A 19,440-nucleotide genomic window follows, 5' to 3' on the forward strand; every position below is an offset into this window, starting at 1 on the left:
CTGTCTCTCATTCCTTCTCTCTCTAGTCCGCCCTTCTCTCCATCATTCCCTCTGTCTCTCAAACGTACAGCTTCTGTCTCTCATAAGCACATGCACACACACACAAAACGCCCATTCTCTCGGACCTAGGCCTATATCTCACAAACACACTATTTCTCTTTCTCACACGTACACAGCCTGTCTATCCCTCTGTCTATCAGTGTGTGGATGACAGCAGTTTAATATGACCCAGGAGGAATGAAGACAGCTGCCGTTACAAGCCTGATAATTTGTCAAGTGACGAGCTAATGAGAGGGTCATGGGAGCTTTGGCCACAGACACACCGGAATGTTGGGAACAGACATTCACAGGACACAGTCAATTCCATACAACTTTATTTAGTCCCATCAGGAGTGACTTTAAAAATCTATTTAGACATGTTTGCATTGTTAAGAGAAAGAGAGTGTTGAGGTTGATGCAGTCTCAAATCCTAATTTAGCCTCATCCCGAATGTATGTACTGTTTGGAAAAAATTCAAGCGTACAGTACATGACACTAACATAACAGTAGGTATCTAATAACAAAAGTTTCCCATAACAAAGGTCTAATATCTCAATATTGACCAAATATGCAATCTGTCATAACTTCACAAAACAATTGCAAATAGGATCACTGAATAACTCTGATTTATGCTGGTAGAGTGGTAGAAACGTTGTTTGTAGTTTACATAAATTATAGCGATGAATAAACTATAATTTACACATTTTGATAGAAAAGAAGATACTGTATGTGTGGCGTCCTTCTTTTTTTGAGCAGAAAAGGCGCAATAAAATGCGATTTAATGCCTAAGATTTAATCATTGGTTCTGTTTCTCGATTAGTCAGCCTGTTTTCATTGTAGGGCTTTTTGCGCAAGCGGTTATATCCTTCTTCACAGGGAAGAGAAGAGCCGATTTCAGCAGGTCCCGCGAAGACAAACAAAGAACCACACCCGGTATTGTATGACAGGTAGCTATGTCTAAACAGATTATTTTGAAAAATAGCATCTTCACGGATATTAATCACCATTCGTTCGGGGATAAAATACCATTCATGCTTCCTCGTTCTGCTACTGGCATCGCAGCAAAAAACAAAATGGCTTTACAATGCAGCTAGCTAGCTAACCTAACGTTAGGCCTGGAAAGCTGCATTTATTCGGACACTGCAGCTAGTCAATGTGGAAGGTGTTTATCCGCAAACCTATGTTATAAAACGACAGGAATGTATTTGCACGAGTGCACAGCTGGTTGGTACTAGCCAATAAATTGGGCATTACAAGAGCTTGCTGGTTAGCTAGCTAACTGTCCTCATTTCAACTGGTTAGCATCAGAGCGAATCAATGCGTTTGTAATTGAGCGGCATTTGACATATTGTGCAGTATGTATATAATGTATATGCTAACTTTACAGTACAGTTAGAGAAAGTCGTGTTTATATTAGTGATCTAACTCATGTAAATGAATAACCGGCCACCTACAGCTATGTTGCTAGTAGCCCAATAATGGACTAGAAGCTAATAGTGCAAGGGCCTTACCGTTACATGTTGTATTTAGAGGCGAATTGGCTCTGTCAGCCAAATAATCAATCTAAATGTGAATCGATTTTCAATTGCGGTATGGTTCTAGAAATATAAGGTTTTCTACTTTCATATCACATCAAAACAATTTCACAAATTGAAAATATACAGTTACTGTTTTAAAGATCAGCTTTGGGCAAAAATAACGTATTCAAAGGTATAACTGATCAATGCACCATCATACCAGGTCATTTAATGCTTAAAAACAAAATTGGATTAATACGATATTTGACCAAAGTGCCATTTCTCCAAAAACAAATCTTTTGAAATGACGTCAACACATATGTAGGTACTGGCTAAGGAACAAGCTACGTTGGTTTCGGCGCGCATGACCAGAATGACGCATTACTAACCACCAAAGGCACACCCCGTTTCTCTTTTGAAAATTGAGAAAGGGGCGGAGTTGGACCGGGTTAACGCAGTTGCAGCTGATAGTATCTTTATGTGACAACAGGTTTGTGGCGTCCGTCTTCTGTTAATACTCAGGTGTTCGGAGATGCAGATAGCTAATTAGCACAGAGTTGACTCTGGCGGTTTCCGTAAACAAGCACTGTAATATGGCAGACTCTGATGATAGTCTATCTTGTAATTGAGAAGTCCATCATCCTGCACAGATTTAGTACACCGGCTTGTGTGGATATTAGCGATAGGTTAGTTAGAACCTAATCTGGGTTGGCATCATACATCAGTCTCAAAGAGCAGAATATATACATAAGAAAGGACAAGTGTGTATAGGATTCTGTTCAAATGACAATGAGTGCAGTAACTAGGAACATACTCCATTGATAGAGGCTAACGACCTTTAAGGCCTATTGATGACAGCAATGGAGGATGGTGGGTTGAGCTATAGGAGGACGGGCTCATAGTAATGGCGGGAATGGAATAAATGCAACAATATCAAGCACAAACATATGGAAACCACGTTTGACTTTGTTCCATTTAATTCCAGCCATTACAATGAGTGTCCTCCTATAGCTCCTCCCACCAACCTCTACTGGATGATCATATGTCTGGCCATACTAGCCCAGTATCTTCCATATCAAGAGAAATAATTTTCAAAAAAAACAGAAGGTTAAATTACTATACAGCTTTATAGGCTTAAGGTGTCAGCATGCTTCAGTTCGACTGGCGCCTATGCGAACCGAACGAGTGTTCTCACATACTCCCTTAAAATACCTTCTCTTTAAAAATTTGAAAAAGGCAGCAATAGCACTTTGAAACTCCGGAGCCAGTATACACTTCCTCAAAATAGTAAGAATTAATCTAAGATAACTCAAGAAATCGGTCATTAATTGTGACCTTAGTTGTCCAATTTTTACATCTAACTAAGATGTGGTGCAGTATTTCTTAATGAAAAAATGTGTGTGAAAATGAGCAGTCTCTCATTGAATGACAACAAAGACTTTATTGAAAAATCCCTACTGTTGACCAGGCACAGGTGAAAGGGGCGTAGACTTTGGCTACTACTGACTTCGGCTTGCCTCGAGAGAAAAATGTCTGTGCCTGAACAACCGAAGAAAACTTGACTGAAGTTCAAAACTAACGAAACGTCACAATGTCATCGTAATACATGCACAAACCCTTCTGAACTGTTTCGGCTGAGAAGCATGCGGACGCCATTATAATTGAATTGGTCTCTCATCTGAAAACTCTGTTATAAAATACTGCTGTTTGGGCTTCTATTGAATTTATGTAGAATCATTTTTCCCTTAATATTGTTGTTTCAGGTAAAATCATAGCAAATTATACATATATTTGAATACAAGCAAGAATCAAGATTACATAAAACATAACATAAGCAACAGAAAACAAAAGTGACAGGGCTGGTTGGTATACCGTATTTTACATTATAAACTGAGTGGTTTGAGCCCTGAATGTTGATTGGTTGACAGCTGTGGTATATCACACTGTATACCACGAGTATGGCAAAACATTTATTTTTACTGCTCTAATTATTTTGGTAACCCGTTTGTAATTGCAATAAGGCACGTCTGGGGTTTGTGGTATATGGCCAATATACCATGGCTAAGGCCTTTATCCAGTCATTCCGCATTATGTCGTGATTAAGGACAGTCCTTAGCTGTGGTATATTGGCCATATACCACACCTCTTCCCTTATTGCTCAAATATACCGGTATTTGGTGTACGGACCAGTTTGGGTTTTTACTTTACCTTCTATAACGGTATTTGAATGTTTGGTTTGTTAAATCTGATATGCCATGTGTAATGTCCATTTTTATAGTTTACTCCACTACTTGAGTCCTCTCTTTCCACTCTTTCTGTGCTGCTTTCCACACATACCTAGCCCCGTTAGCTAATAAATGTACTGAGTCAGATAAAATTGAACTAGCTATACAGCCTGATAATATCAGTGATGGTGTAGACTTAAATCAGAATGTTTGTGCAACATTATATTCTAAATCAGAGGGATACGTGAAGCCTGAGTATGTTCGCTACATGCAGTAGCTAAGAGAACATTACATGTAGCCAAAGATTATAGGGTCCCCTAAGAAACACTTATCAACACTTTGGTTGCTACCCTGTCTCTATGGCATTTTTGTTCATTTTCATGTCAACCAGCACTGTATTCAAAGTGTCCGCTATTATATTCTAACTATGGGATTAGAATAATACATTTGCATGATTCCAACAGTTCACCGAAGTGAACATTTGGTTTAGGTCCACTCAGTCCCTTAAGGGAGCAAGGCAAATGGCAAGGAATACACAGCCATTCTGAGTGAGTGATCACCGTCAACCTATGGTGAAGAATTTCTATCCTGATGGTAGTGGTCTCTTCCAAGATGACTATGTCCCCATCCACATGACACGAGTGGTCACTAAATGGTTTGTTGAATGAAAACGATGTAAACCATATGCTATGGCCATCTGTCACCAGATCTTAACCCAATTCTACACCACCATCAACAAATCACCAAATGATGGAATTTCTTGTGGAAGAATGGTGTTGCATCCATCCAGTAGAGTTCCAGACACTTATAGAATCTGCCAAGGCGCATTGAAGCTGTTCAGACGGCTCGTGGTGGTTCAACGCCCTATTAAGACACTTTATGTTGGCGTTTACTTTATTTTGACAGTTACCTATACATTACATAATTACATTTTTTTTTACATTAACAAAAATAAACATTCTTTCTTATTACCTATGACATTTCTCAGGGTATCTGCAAGATTAGGGGAAAGATAGCATGAAGGGGTCCCATATTTCCCCCACCTTTGTTCTGAAGTATGGCATTTGTTTTCTCCAGCGGCAGCCTTTTAAATATCTCACAATACCACTGATTTTTATAGTAGGTTGCTGGTCTTTTATCCAAATCAGATTGAGTTGTGTAAGTAAGTAATGGTCTGTTTTCTGTGACACCTGATGGAAGTAGCAATGGGTCCATTCTTCTAGGACATCTTAACATGCCCATTAGCTTAGTTTAGTTTTTCTCCCAGAAAATTGTTAATGTGGTGGGTAGGTCCAAAACAAGTGCCATTGGGTACGTTTCGTTGTTGTACTTATTTTTGTACTTACACATGTTATTCTTTTATTGGCCTTTGTATCAAATTGATGGTAAGTCTAATGGTGTTGAATAGTTAACATTTCTTTGCTTTTCCACCCTGTAAAAGCGCATGACTGCAAGATGTTTAAGAGAAGATGATGGAATTTTCCCTCTCCTCAATTTAAAAGGAAACAAAAACTGTGAAATCATAGACATTTCTCATTACATAGGGACCCCCTCCTGTAAGAATACCAATAAGAAGAAATAATTCAAGCAAATCAAAATTGAGGAGGCCCAGCATCTGTAATCCTGTTTCTGCTTTCCACCTCTCAGCTTCGCGTTGCTCACAGAAAGTCCATCCCAGTTCTACCCTCTATCAGCTTGGGCAGATAGGGCAGCCAGTGCCTTCGGTACCATAGGCCGGGGAACCCCGTTCCTCTTCGGACCGTCCGCGGCTATCCGCCTGGCCCAGATCGAAGCCCAGCTAGCCCTGCACCAACTGAGCATCATCGCCGCTGCCAGTAACCACGGCAACCAGCAACGGGCCCTGCTCAACCTTCTCCAGCAAGCAGCTGCCAACAACATCGCTCAGCCGCTCGCGCCCCGTCATGTACCAGCCTCAGCAACAGGGGGCACCCTTCAACAGGCCCAGGAACATGCCATACCATCAACAACAACCGGGCCACTCTACGGGCGGTAACAACATGGCCCAGATGAACAGCTACCAGGCGGGTCAGTTCCCGCCGCAAACACGTCTACCCGAGGAGCTGGAGTCGGCGATCTCTGTCCGTGTTCAGGGTGGGAGGGACGAGGACCACCGACTACTCAACCAGAATACCCAGATCTCCCGGCAGCACTGTGTAGATCCCCGCATGCACGGGGACGGTCGGGGTGGGAGTTCAGAGACTGCCTATTCTAACAGCAACAACCTTGTTTCGCTCTCCTGCGATGACCAGCAGAATCAGATGCAAGATGTGGACTGGTCCAACTACCAGACTCCCAGTAAACTCTTTGGTCTCAATCAGCAGCAGCACCTCCAGCAGTCCTCCCACTCTCATGCTAACCCCAACAGCGGGCATTCAGGAGGGGGCATGCAAAGCTGGAATGCTCCTGTTTCTCAACCGGCTCGTCCACAGGGTGGAAACATGCAGGGTCTGTACGTACCCGAGAGCGCAGGCAGTATCCTGGCCGGCTTCGGTTTGTCAAACGATGACCTGGAGGTTCTCAGCCACTACCCTGATGACCAACTAACTCCAGACACTCTGCCCTTCATCCTACGTGACATACAGATACACAAAACAAACAGAAACACAGGCCCTCCTGCATTCTCTCAAACTCTCCCTGCTATTCCTAACCTGCCGCCACCGCTGCGTCTTTCTCCACCACAGCGGCATCCTGCACATTCATGTACGACCAACATCCCAACTTTTCTGAGTGTGACTCAAACGGCGGGTAAAGTTATCGACTACGGCCATGCGAGTAGGGCGGCGGAAGAGGGTAGGGACTCTTACAAACGTGAGCTACCGTCCAAGGAGAGAGCGACTAAACCAGAGTCAAAGTCCACCGGTTCGTCTTTGAAACGTAAAGCTGAATCCCCAAGGCGGCACGACGACTCTACCGACTCAAAGAAAGACAAAGACTACAGGAGGCGTGCTCCAATCCCCGACACTCACAAGCACAAAAGAACGCCCGTCAGAGAGCCGCCATCAAGATCTCGGTCGGAGCGCGAAGGGTCCAGATCAAGGCCACAGTTCGAAGTCAGGAGTGAGTCGTCAAAATCAACCAGACCCTCCGGTGCCAAACGCAGCTCTAGCGCAACCAAGAGGCTCCCAACACCCACCATGATAGGTGATTTCTCGGCGGACCCTCCGAAGGTGTACCCCCACACCTGCTCCCTGTGCGACATGCAATGTGAACGGGCTAAGGTGAGTACCGTACCTGTACCGCACACGTTGTTCGCCAAGCAGAGATTTTGTTTTTGTTAAACGGATACTTCAGGATTTTGGAGTCTGATGAACTCGTGGATACCATTTGTTGTCTCTGCGCCCAGTTAGGACTTTGCTAATTAGCGTTAGCGCAATAACTGGAAGTCTTTTGCAACTGCTAGCATGCTAGTAGATACCATAGACTTCCAGTTGTTGTGCTTATGCTAGTTGGCTTTGGCTTGCAAAGCTACTTCTAACTTCCATCATTCTGGATACAGAGAAATGGTATCAATGAGTTCCCCTGGTTCTGGGGAAGTAGATAAAGGGCTTCATTGCCAAAATCACAAAGTATCCCTTTAAGCTTTTATAAAGGCCCAATGCAGTTAAAGGAAAAATCCACTGAAACTATATTTTGGAATTTGTTTCCATTAGTCCACTGTTGATACAGTACCACAGCGTTTTGAATGTCAGCAGTCAAGTTTTCAAGATATTGGACTTTCAAGAAGCAAAGTGTCACTTGCCACATTGTCATGGTGATGCAAAACCTTTTGGGACTATCAACAATGGACTAATGAAGAAAGGAGGGAAAAAAAGAGTTGTGGGTTGGATTTTTCCTTTAAACACCATAACCACTTTTACATACACACCAGGCATAAAACACAGTGAAATACATCACATATTTGATTCTACTTACAAAAAGAAACATATTTTAAGCAATGGTTTAACAGTTCTGATTCACATAAACAGTTTGTACGTTTGGTGAGCTTACGCCGATTGAAGCACCAGGTTTTCTGTACAATCTTTCATTTTATTTGGACATATAAATACCTTAATTGGCATTCCAGCAGTGATCTGTTGTTGTGCTAGCACCAGCTGAGCGAGCCTCTGTCTTTAGCGAGAGAAGTGAATTCGGAACAACAATGTATGCATCTTTAAAAATAGTTTTCACATACAAACTTTTTATATGTCCGAAATCAGAATCAAATATGCTTCCCAAAAATAACATGGTCGCTGTGGGGGAATGTATATTTTGATTGGCAATTTTCTGCATTTGTCAGTGCCATCAGGTAGCCTGATTCCAGATGTGTCCATGTAAACAGCACTATTAAGGAAATCGTTCTTCTTCCAAAGCATGGAAACGTTTTTATTAAACTACTTTATTGATCTGACTATCCACAAAATCGCATTATTGTGTGCATCTTAACCGTACACGGTGTCTTCTCCTTTCAAACCGTTCCTTTGTAAATTCATACATGGTTGGTGTTACTGTTGAGTTGTTCAACAATTTAAAACAACTAAACAATAAAGGAGAAAAAAAAGAACATTTGCTCCTGAAAAAGTAGCCTGACCCGTACTCTGCTAATGACGAAGAAGATGAAGATTACAGAAGACATGGATATAACTGCAAAAGCTGAATCGTATTTGTGGTGAAGAGGACTAACTTTACCCAGTATTCACTCTTCTGCAGTGTACAAAAACATTATCAATGCTGTTTTAATACAAGAAACACCATTTTGCAATTTACATGTTTTTTTTTACAGGTTGTTTCCAAAATGTCTCTTTTGATAACTTCAAATCTTGATACCTTCTTTAGTACTTTGCCATTTGATTTGATGCCTCAAACTTAAACAAGTAGTTTCAATACATATATCTTTGATAGCTTGTTGAGGCATGCATTCAAGATATGGAAGACCTACACATATCAACAATACCCCTAAATATACATTTCCACCATTCTCCTTAATGCATACACACGCATAGGCACTATGATGGTGTACATGTGATCCTACCAATCACATCTCTCTGCTGGACTCTGGTAGATATCTAACCATTATTTCTTTATTTTATTTTGTTTTTTTCCTCACAGGACTGGATCGATCACGTGAACACAGTCAACCACACAGCTAGCTGCAGAGATCTGCGCAACAAGTGGGTGTTTACATTTTTTGTTGTTGCTTAAACTATGCTGGCAGTTAAAATCCTTATGTCTATTGAAGAACCCATCAGTCTAAGTACAAAAAATTAAATACACCCCATCAAAATTCATGATATCAGATATATTTTTTTGTTTTTTTGCATGGGCTGTCTCAATCCATCACATCCGCCTATGTCAGCCTTCCGCGTCCATGATGTTTATGGTTAGGTACACGTTGGAGCAAGGACAGTCCTTTTTCGAGGAATACGCACCGCATCGATTATATGCAACGCAGGACATGCTAGATAAACTAGTAATATCATCAACCATATGTAGTTAACTAGTGATTATGATTGATTGTTTTTTTATAAAATAAGTTTAATGCTAGCTAGCAACTTACCTTTGCTTACTGCATTCGCGTAACAGGCGGTCTCCTCGTGAGGCAGGTGGTTAGAGCATTGGACTAGTTAACTGTAAGGTTGCAAGATTATATTAGGCCAAATCGGTGTCCAAAATTACAGATTTCCGATTTTTTTTAAATGAAAACTTGAAATCGGTCCTAATTAATCGGCCTTTCCGATTTAATCGGTCGACCTCTAGTGCCAACTACTGTCTGTAGCGTCCGAACCATTTGAGCTACATACTATGACCCCACTATGGAAAGGGGTGACTCACGAACACGATGGTGTTCTCCGTTTTGCTCCATGACCTTCTGAAGCTAACCCTTACAAACAAATGAACTATGGAGGAGTTGTTTTGTTCCAACAAAAATAAGGGGTTAAGTAAAACAACATTCTGAGCTTTCTTATATCCTAGATATAGGACAGACTCTTCAAAACCTTAGTCTTTATGATAAAAAAATGTACTGCCTTTTTTGTTGCCATTTATGAATGTGTTATTCAATGCATTTCTATGGGCTATAGGAGGCCAAATTCAATATTTCCTAAAATATAGATTATTATTATTTTTTTTTTTTTAGCTTTTTGGGAATCTTAAATGTGTACTAGAAATATCAAAATCAAATAGCTAAATGATCCATGGTATGACCATCTTAAAACAATTCCATATGTTAGCTTTGTACCCCTCCACCGCAACGGCTTAGACTTTTAGAGTTAACTAACCCATCAATACGCAACAATAACCCATGGATGATGTACTCATGTCTCTTCTTTCCCCCCCAAAGGTATCCAGACTGGAATCCAAATGTCCCAAGGTGAGAGATGTTCCTAAAATGTAGGACAACCTATTTTTCACCCTGATTATCCAATCGCACCTTTTATTTTTAGATTACAACTGTGCAATTGACAAACCACCTATCATTTTCCTCTGGTGGTGTTGTATGTCACTGGGTCTTTGAATCACATATAATGTCATATTGTTCTTCTGACTCCTCTCTCCCCTCTTTGCCCCAAACCAGGAGGGACCCGTCTCAAGGTCAGGATGCTTGTGCCACCTGGCAGTCCCTAGAACGCTCTCCCTCCCGCTCAGTCTCCCGTTCCTTGTCCTGGTCCCCCTCTCCCACCCCCCCTCCGGACCGAAGCCGAAGGATCTCTCCGCCCACATCCCATGGACACGCCCCCCACACCTCTGGTCGGCACAGCCCCTCCCAGTCCCATCGGGGTTCTGCCTCCAGTGCTCACAGGCTGGAGAAAAGAACCAGTGAATCCTCAGGTAAGCCACTTTGTCTAGATGCTAATCTGGGCTAGTGGTTGACAGTTTCCCAGACCCAGATGAAGCGTATTCCTGGAGTGCTAGTCTGTTGGCACTGTAATATATCTGCCCTGTGCTACATCGTCATAACCCAGACATAATTTGTTACCCCTATCTACTGTAATATATCAAATCAAACTTTTTTTTGTCACATGCGGAAACCTTACCGTAAAATACTTACTTACAAGTCCTTCTTATTGTTATGTGTCAGATTTTTTAAAAACTTTACGGAAAAAGCACACCATGCAATAATCTGAGTACGGCGCTCAGACACAAAAACAAGCCATACAGGTACCCGCCATGTTGTTGGGTCAACAGAAGTCAGAAATAGCATTGTAAATATTCACTTACCTTTGATCTTCATCAGAATGCACTCCCAGGATTCCCAGTTCCACAATAAATGTTTGTTTTGTTCGATGTCCATGATTTATGTCCAAATACCTTCCTTTTTGTTGTAATATATCTATGTCATTATAACCCAGACATCTGTCGCCCCTACATCCAGGGATATCTACTGTAATATATTTACGTCATTATAGCTCAGACATCTGTCGCCCCTACATCCAGGGATATCTACTGGGATATATTTACGTCATTATAACCCAGACATCTGTCGCCCCTACATCCAGGGATATCTCCTGTGATATATTTACGTCATTATAACCCAGACATCTGTCGCCCCTACATCCAGGGATATCTACTGGGATATATTTACGTCATTATAACCCAGTCATCTGTCGCCCCTACATCCAGGGATATCTCCTGTGATATATTTATGTCATTATAACCCAGACATCTGTCGCCCCTACATCCAGGGATATCTACTGGGAGCTCCTCTCGAGAAGGCCTGAAGCGTTCTAGAAATGACCCCGCCAAGTGTGCGACTGGCCACGGCAACAGAGCAGGGGTTTCTGGGAAACACGAGTCCGGGAAACGTGAGTCCTATTTGTCGTCCACCAGCAAGTTTCCGGCGTCCATGTCTGAGAAGCCACATCGCCCATCTTCCTCTGCTTCCTCTAAGCCAGGCGCCAAGCCAGTGGCCGGGAAGGAGACCGCCTTAGGACAGGACTCAGAGGTGTGCCCTTCGCAGAGCTTTTGGTTCAATCTTTTGTTTGCTATGCACAGTGTCATTAGGGCTCTTAAGATTAACCTCTTTATCAGTAATAATTACTTTCAGTAGTAATATCATTAGGGAAAGTTCACAAATTGAATTAGAACTAACTTATAAGCTGCTTCTTCACACTCCCATCCAACCCAAGCAGGGCTTGTAAACCTTCCTTCCTTGATTTTAGCTCCAGTCCTCCAACGCGCCACAGAAGAAGCCGAATCCAACGCAGCAGAAGAAGAATCCTCCAGGTTCCTACTTGCTCTATCTGTCAGGCCTCCCTGTAGATGCCAAGTACCAGGAAGTGGTGTCACTGGTGCAGTCCTTCGGCAAGGTCACCAACGTCCTCATCATCAGGAACGAGGAGGGGGATGAGAACCAGGGGCAGCCGCAATACAGTAAAGTGAGTATAAATAACTGTGTGGGAGTGTCAAGTTAGACATCATACCCTTTAATGCAAAGTGGTGTCTTTTTGGTAAGTATGAAGACCTCTTGTTTACCCCCTGCAGTCGATTTTCCCCGGCCCTGCATAATTTAAAAAAATCCCCATCAAAATCCCTCAGTTTAAGCATTGTTGTGGAGTTAACATCCAATTTGTTTGTTTTCCTGTTTATAAGTGTGATTTTTCAGAGGGAAAACAGAAACCTGGGAAAACTAAACAGAGACAATAGAATTGGGGGAAAAACTGAAACTGATTTTATCGGGCTCAATAAATAGGCTGAAGCATGTTGTTGCCCCTCTGCATTTATTATATTAACTGGTTAGCTTCCAAAAAGTAAATGTGGACTGTTGTAACATCTTCAAAGTGTGCCAGGCAGATATATTAGTAACGTCTTCCTGAAATCGTCCATATTGTTTTGTTGTGGCGGGAATGATGAGTAGATTCGGCTATTGCTGCCACCCGATGCTGACAGGTGTATAAAATCGAGCACACAGCCATGCAATCTCCATAGTCAAACTTTGTCAGTAGAATGGCCTTACTGAAGAGCTCAGTGACGACCAACATGGCACCGTTATAGGATGCCACCTTTCCAACAATCTAATTGGTGAAATTTCTACCCTGCTAGAGCTGCCCCGGTCAACTGTAAGTGCTGTTATTGTGAAGTGGAAATGTCTAGGAGCAACAGCGGCTCAGCCGCGACATGATAGGCCACACAAGCTCACAGAATGGCACCGCCAAGTGCTGAAGCACGTAGCGCGTAAAAATCGTCTGTCCTCGGTTGCAACACACTACTGATTTTCAAACTGCCTCTAGAAGCAACATCAGTACAAGTACTCTTCGTCTGGAGCTTCATGAAATGGGTTTCCATGGCCGACAGCCGCACACACAAGCCTAAGAACACCATGCGCAATGCCAAGCTTCGGCTGAGGTGGTGTATAGCTTGCCGCCATTGGACTCTGGAGCAGTGGAAATGCGTTCTCTGCAGTGATGAATCACTTTTTACCATCTGGCAGTCTGACGGATGAGTCTTGGTTTGGCGGATGCCAGGAGAACGCTACCTGCCCCAATGCATAGTGCCAACTGTAAAATTTGGTTGCAGAGGTATGTTCTGGGGCTGTTTTTCATGGTTCGGGCTAGGCCCGTTCTAGTAAAGGGACATCTTAGCGCTATAGCATACAATGACATTCTAGACTATTCTGTGTTTCCAACTTTGTGGCAACAGTTTGGGGAAGGACCTTTACTGTTTCAGCATTACAATGCCCCCATGCACAAAGCGAGGTCCTTACAGAAATGGTTTGTCAAGATCTGTGTGGATGAACTTGACTGGCCTGCACAGAGACCTGACCTTAACCCTATCAAACACCTTTGGTATGAATTGGAACGCCCCCTGTTGGGCAATTAGGCCTGGCTCAACATCAGTTTCTGACCTCACTAATGCTCTTGTGTCAGGGACCTCACGATATGTATTGCATTCAATATTGTTATTTTGTTGCGATTCAATGTTCCAAACATAATGCTCACGGTATGTCTGCTGCAAAGGTACAAGAGAGAGCCATGATAAAACAAGTTTTGATTTGTCATGGAATTAAAAGTGCAAAAAAATGGCTTCCTATTCAGAAAAAAGAAACAAGCTATGAAGCCAGAGTAATGGTGCAGGTACACCCACTGGTGCAAAAATGATATTCAGATATGTAACTGTACCCCCCCCCCCATCACTAGTTTTGTATCCATCTGTCTAACATCTACCCCTCTTGGTGTCTCTGTTCCTCCAGGCCACTGTTTGCATGCAGAAAGAGCAGGATGCTAAAGCACTGGCTGAGTGCCTCACTCTCACCATACGGGAACACCCCATCTCTGTCTCCGACCAGGTTTGTCCCTTCCTGCTTACCGTACCAAAGCCACCTCAGCTCCCAGCTGGGTATTCATCCACTGGATTGAATATCATAGAATTGGCTCATGACAGAAAGAGGAGAAAATTAAATATAAAGAAAGGTGATGATTGATCAAATGAAATCTGTTTTTTTCTTTGTTTTACAGAATGGCGAGGAGGAGCTTACTTCCTCCATACCTGTCATTATAAAGGGGTAAGTATTATGCATTACCTGTGTATACTAGGGTTATCTTTGACCCCTGAACTTTGCCACTTGTGTGTTATTACGGAGGCAGTTGTTCACACATTTCACTACTCTCCATAGAGAAGTGATCGGTGCTCCCAAGACACCTGCAGCCCCCAACGAGGCCAACTTGACCGTCAAAGTCCCAGGTAAAAAAACATAATAATGTTCTTTTGGAATGCATCCCAAATGGCACCCTATTCCCTATATAGTGCATTGTGTTCTGCTCAAAAGTATTGCACTAAATAGCAAATAGGGTGCCAGCCTTAATGTCTTGTATATTAATCAACTAATGATGTTTGATAGACCTGATCAATAAGAGTTGTGAAATGGAACATTATACTTTTTTCCCCCCCACAGAAGCCAGCGTTGGTCAGAAGAATTCAAATGAGGTGCTTTATTTTTGTTTATCTGTCTCTTATTTGCCAGTATGTCAATTACAATTTTATTAAGCATTTCAATCTTGTATATCACATCTACAGAAATACAAGTAAGTGACGGCTGTCCCGTGCCGAATACAGCAGGTGTAGACTTTACTGTGAAAGCTCTTATCCAGCAATGGAGTTAAGAAAAGATTTACTAAAAAAACGAAAGTTAGAAATTAACAGAAGACAAATCTGTAACAGATCATAAACATTCAGTGGCAGCAGTGTAAAAATGAGAGGGGTGGTTCAATGTAAGTAGTCTGGGTGGCCATTTGATTAATTGTTCAACGGTCTTGTGGCTTGGGGGTAGAAGCTGTTAAGGAGCCTTTTATTCCTTGACTTGGCGCTTCAGTACCACTTGCTGTGCGGTAGCAGAGAGAACAGTATTACTTGGGAGATTATTTTGGGGTGTGGTGGGGGGCTTCCTCTGACACCACCTAGTATATAGGTCCTGGGTGTTGGGAAGTTTAGTGTTTCAGTTAATCTTTAACACTTAAAACAATAAGAAACGGAGTCAGCCAGCCAGTCAGCGCTGTCTGAGCTGTAAGATTAAATGGGTTTCCCAACAGATACACAGGGAGCAGGTGAAGCCACAGAGGAAGAGGAAGAGGGGCTGTAGAGCGGGACAGCTCGAGAGACTCAAAAGACTACAGAGGGAAAACAAGGTGCAGAACTGAACTGATATCTCATAGGCCCAGGCAGGGGATGCTACATTATGGAACGTTTAGATAGAAATCTATCATGTAGATTAGACTTGATTTGGCTCCGTCAGGACTGGTTGAATAGGAAATTGTGTGACTGTCAGCTCTATTCATGATATCTCTGTATACAACGTTCTGACCGTATTCTTTTGTTACCTCACTAAATACTCCACGTCTTGATTATGACGGTCTTTGTCTCATGTGGTTTGACCTTTTTAGAGGGGCATGGTCAAGATTACTGGACTTCCTGAAAGCGGCTGCTCCGAGATTGATATCGCAAAGCTGGCCCAGCCCTTCGGTACACCTGTCAAGATCCTCCTCATCACCAAGCCCAGTGAGGTAGGCACGCTATCTGCAATAAATCACTCACTTTCACATTATGTCGCTTAGGGCAGTGTTTCCCAACCCTGGTTCTCCAGTACCCCAACAATACACCCTGTACAAGCACACCTGATTCAACTTGTCAACTAATCATCAGGCCGTCAATGAGTTGAACCAGGTGTGTTTGTCCAGGGCTACAACAGAAATGTGTGCTGTTGGGTGTACTGGAGGACCAGGGTTGGGAATTTGATTCCAACGTAGGACCTGCTGAATATATTGGCAGGGTCAATGTTCTGTTAGATGCTTTGGGTAAAATAGTCAGTATAATGGCATTATCATATGATTTTCACATCGATTTTTTAACAATATAACAATATGACTGACTGTCTGTTTGTGGTCCTCGCCAGGCTTTGGTCACCATGCAGGATGTGGAGACAGCCCAGGAGATGGTGAAAGTTTACACCGACATGCCTGTCTGCATCAATGACTCTGTTCTGAACATGAGCCTGCTTCCAAACCTCCTGGTGGACTTCAACAGACCGGTAAGATGCTGTGGCTTGACTGACTGATCCCTATTAGGGCCTCAACCGTGCATCTCTAGCGTCCTCTGTTCTGGGCAGTTTTCTTCACTTAATTCCAGGGGGTTGCTGCAAAGTATGATAAATGTACACTATGAAAAGGGTGTTTATGCACATTCAACTTATTCTTCTCTGATCAGTGACGACATGAATAACTTTTCATTCCATTTTATTACCACAGGTGGCACTTTTCCATTCATTGATGGGACCCAGGAATCCTGTTAGTGTGAGTATTTTACTGTTGCTTCAGCTAACCTAAAAGGCTCTTAATAATAGCATTGTTGCCACCTCAAGGAAAAGGTAGAAAAACACAGACAATCCCAACTGATTTAAGACCTGTATGTTTTAACCTAACGAAATGAATCACACCCAAGAGCATATATTATTGCAGAGTCCCTTTACAATTTCTAACAACTATTTATGAAGTTGAGCTTCTAATAATTGATACAAGTAAAGGTTTTTTTAATTGATGAATACATTTCAATGTTTCCAATGCGTCCTGCAGAAGGCGGAGGTGGGAGGTGATGATGATGACTGGAACCGTCTCCTGGTTGTCAGTAACATCCCGGCCACGCCCTCCGGCCCAACAGAGATCCAGAAACTGGTCCAGCGCTTCGGCACAGTCCAACAGACTCTGGCACTCAAGGACAAGGTGAGGGACCTGTGGGTGGGGAGGGGTGTGTGTTGGGGGACGGGGGGGGGTCTTTGTGTGCTTAAGTGTCTGTCTACGAGAGGGACATCTTAGTGAGGAACGTTTAACTGTTTGTGTGTTCAAGTGTCTTTCATCTACCCTGCCTACAGTAATTCCACGCCATCCATCCAATCCTGTTTTCTTTACCTCATGCAGATCATCTTTGAGATGGGAACAGCAGACATGGCCAAGAGTGTCTTCAACCGCTTCCAGAAGTTTCCCTGCATAGTTCAGAACAACAAGCTTGCCTTCTCCTGGAAACCTGATCCCAAGACTGATCTACCTAAAGTCGACATCTCCTCTGCCGGCTCAACAGCTTCAACTGATGGCAATGACTCTGCAGAGACCACTATGCCCCCTGGTGGCCAGGAGGACTCACTGTCTCAGTCAGGATTAAAGGTGGAGTCAGGAACCGGGGTTGATACTAAGGTTGAAGGACAGGAGGTTCAGCCAGGGATTGAAGGGATGAACGTTGAAATAGGGGTTCAAGCCACAAAGTCTCCAGCATTAGGAGGAAAGGATCAAGAGAAGGAGCCTGATGCATCTTCCTTACAGCCAGCAGGAGTGAACCAGAGAGAACCTGGAGGTCAGGGTGGAGAGGTCGTCACAGAGAAAGTTGTAGACATTTCAACAACGGAGTCTGAAGAACCAGTCTCCTCAGATGTTACCTCCGCTCCTCAAGCTGCTAAACCAGAGACAGAGAAAATGTCTGTTTCCAGTTCCACAATAGCCACCCCAGCCCCAAAAGTGATGGCGGCCATCATAGAGGCCTTACGACAGGAGAGCAGGAACAGATCCTCTACCAGGATTACCACCGACCAGGCTGCAGCTGAGAATCCTCCAGGTAAACAACCAAAAGATAAGGAGACTCCAGATGTTCAGGCTGCCCCCGCTCTACCCAGAGTGACCCCAGAGATCCTGAAGGTGCTGCTGGAGGAGTGCAGGGTCCGGTCCACCAGTAGGGCTGGCGCTGAGCAGGCCAGGAAGGAGCAGGCTCAGGCGCCCCCTGCAGGCCAAAAGCCATCCACTGGAAACCGAAGAGACCACAGTGGAGACAGGGAGCCTGGAAGAGAGCAGGCCACCAAGAGGAAGACCCGTGAGGAGGAAAGGGAGGAGAGGGAGAGAGCGAGGAGGGAGAGGGAGAGGAGGCTGAAGACTCAAGAGGAGGAGAAGGAGAAAGGAAGGAGGGAGAGAGAGAAGAGGCGGTCCCACAGGGAACGGTCATCTGGATCACCGGGGTCCAGGTCCTCTATGCGGTATGAGGGGAGCCGCCACAGCGGGAAGAGCGGCGCCAGGTCTGAGTCCAGGAGAGGAAACGGAGAGGAGAAACAGCAGGTAGGAGAGAGGCTAGTGTGTTGGTATTCACTCTATATACAGAGAGGACAAAACATTAACAACGCTTTCCATGATAGGCTTTCACCTGGACAGTCTATGATCCCTTATTGAGGCCACTTGTTAAATCCACTTCAATCAGTGTAGATGAAGGGGAGGAGACGGTTTAAATAATGATTTTCAAGCCTTGAGACGATTGAGCCATGGATTGTGTGTTTGTGCCATTGGGCAAGACCAAATATTTGTGCCTTTTGAACAGGGTGTGGTAGTAGGTGCCAGGCACACCGGTTTGTGTCAAACCCAGCAGCGTTGCAGTTCTTTCCATGCTCAACAGTTTCCCGTTGTGTATCAAGAATGGTCCACCACTTCAAAGGACATCCAGCCAACTTGACACAACTGTGGGAAGCATTGGAGTCAACATAGGCCAGCATCCCTGTGGAACGCTTTCAACACCTTGTAGAGTGGGGGGGAAACTCAATATTAGGAAAGTGATCTGTGCATGTATGGATGGAGAGAGAATCTCCAGTGAACCAGAGTGTCATATACCCATCATGAATACAGAATGCCAATATCAACTTTCCAATCATTTTGGGGAATGACTTGCCATTTTGAAGAAAACGGTGGTTTTAAAGTTCCCTGTCCTGTGTTCTTTCAGGAAGAGGAGGAGTTAGGTGAGAAGCACGTCCCCTTCGACATGGAAGACTTTGTGACTGTGGACGAGGTGGGGGAAGCAGCTGCGGTGCCCTGTCCTCTCCCTGAGACAACCACAGAGGTGACTGAGGTTACAGAGGTGACCGTCAATGACCCTGTGACCACAGCCTCTGAGGCGGAGCAGCAGGCACCAGCTGACACTACATCGATGGAATTGGAGGGTGAGCCTGGGACAGCCAAGGTACGGGAGGAAGCGCTGGACAAACGAGAACAGAAGGAGGGGTTGTCCCCAGCAACCACAGAGGGGTCGGTGAAGACTGCAGAGGGACATGGGGACGTGACAGAGGAGACATTTCCTGACTGTCAGGATGACATCAAAGAGGTCAGTGTGTCCAGTCACATTCCTATTTGAGTAATCCCTTTCCTAAAAGGAAG

At 43.8% G+C, this 19,440-nt stretch overlaps 1 protein-coding gene across 3 annotated transcripts in view; it reads left to right on the forward strand.

Annotated features, from left to right (window-relative positions):
* Positions 1 to 832: 832 nt before the first annotated feature.
* Positions 833 to 19,440, forward strand: part of LOC112241934 (zinc finger protein 638-like) — a 28,532-nt gene continuing 9,924 nt past the window's right edge. The window contains exons 1-18 of one of the 3 annotated variants that reach the window (XM_042317334.1): positions 833 to 986; positions 5,429 to 7,020; positions 8,888 to 8,949; positions 10,119 to 10,148; positions 10,353 to 10,606; positions 11,461 to 11,720; positions 11,938 to 12,153; positions 13,965 to 14,060; positions 14,230 to 14,276; positions 14,388 to 14,455; positions 14,667 to 14,698; positions 15,301 to 15,396; positions 15,652 to 15,771; positions 16,161 to 16,295; positions 16,513 to 16,557; positions 16,837 to 16,983; positions 17,179 to 18,357; positions 19,010 to 19,387. In XM_042317334.1, the coding sequence (XP_042173268.1) occupies positions 5,704 to 7,020; positions 8,888 to 8,949; positions 10,119 to 10,148; positions 10,353 to 10,606; positions 11,461 to 11,720; positions 11,938 to 12,153; positions 13,965 to 14,060; positions 14,230 to 14,276; positions 14,388 to 14,455; positions 14,667 to 14,698; positions 15,301 to 15,396; positions 15,652 to 15,771; positions 16,161 to 16,295; positions 16,513 to 16,557; positions 16,837 to 16,983; positions 17,179 to 18,357; positions 19,010 to 19,387 (4,482 nt within the window). In that variant the 5' untranslated portion in view covers positions 833 to 986; positions 5,429 to 5,703. The remainder of the gene's footprint in view (positions 987 to 5,428; positions 7,021 to 8,887; positions 8,950 to 10,118; positions 10,149 to 10,352; positions 10,607 to 11,460; positions 11,721 to 11,937; positions 12,154 to 13,964; positions 14,061 to 14,229; positions 14,277 to 14,387; positions 14,456 to 14,666; positions 14,699 to 15,300; positions 15,397 to 15,651; positions 15,772 to 16,160; positions 16,296 to 16,512; positions 16,558 to 16,836; positions 16,984 to 17,178; positions 18,358 to 19,009; positions 19,388 to 19,440) is intronic. The other 2 variants (XM_042317335.1, XM_042317336.1) reach the window with 2 other exon arrangements.

The sequence above is a fragment of the Oncorhynchus tshawytscha genome, unplaced genomic scaffold (assembly GCF_018296145.1).
Source record: "Oncorhynchus tshawytscha isolate Ot180627B unplaced genomic scaffold, Otsh_v2.0 Un_contig_963_pilon_pilon, whole genome shotgun sequence".
NCBI lineage: Eukaryota > Metazoa > Chordata > Actinopteri > Salmoniformes > Salmonidae > Oncorhynchus > Oncorhynchus tshawytscha.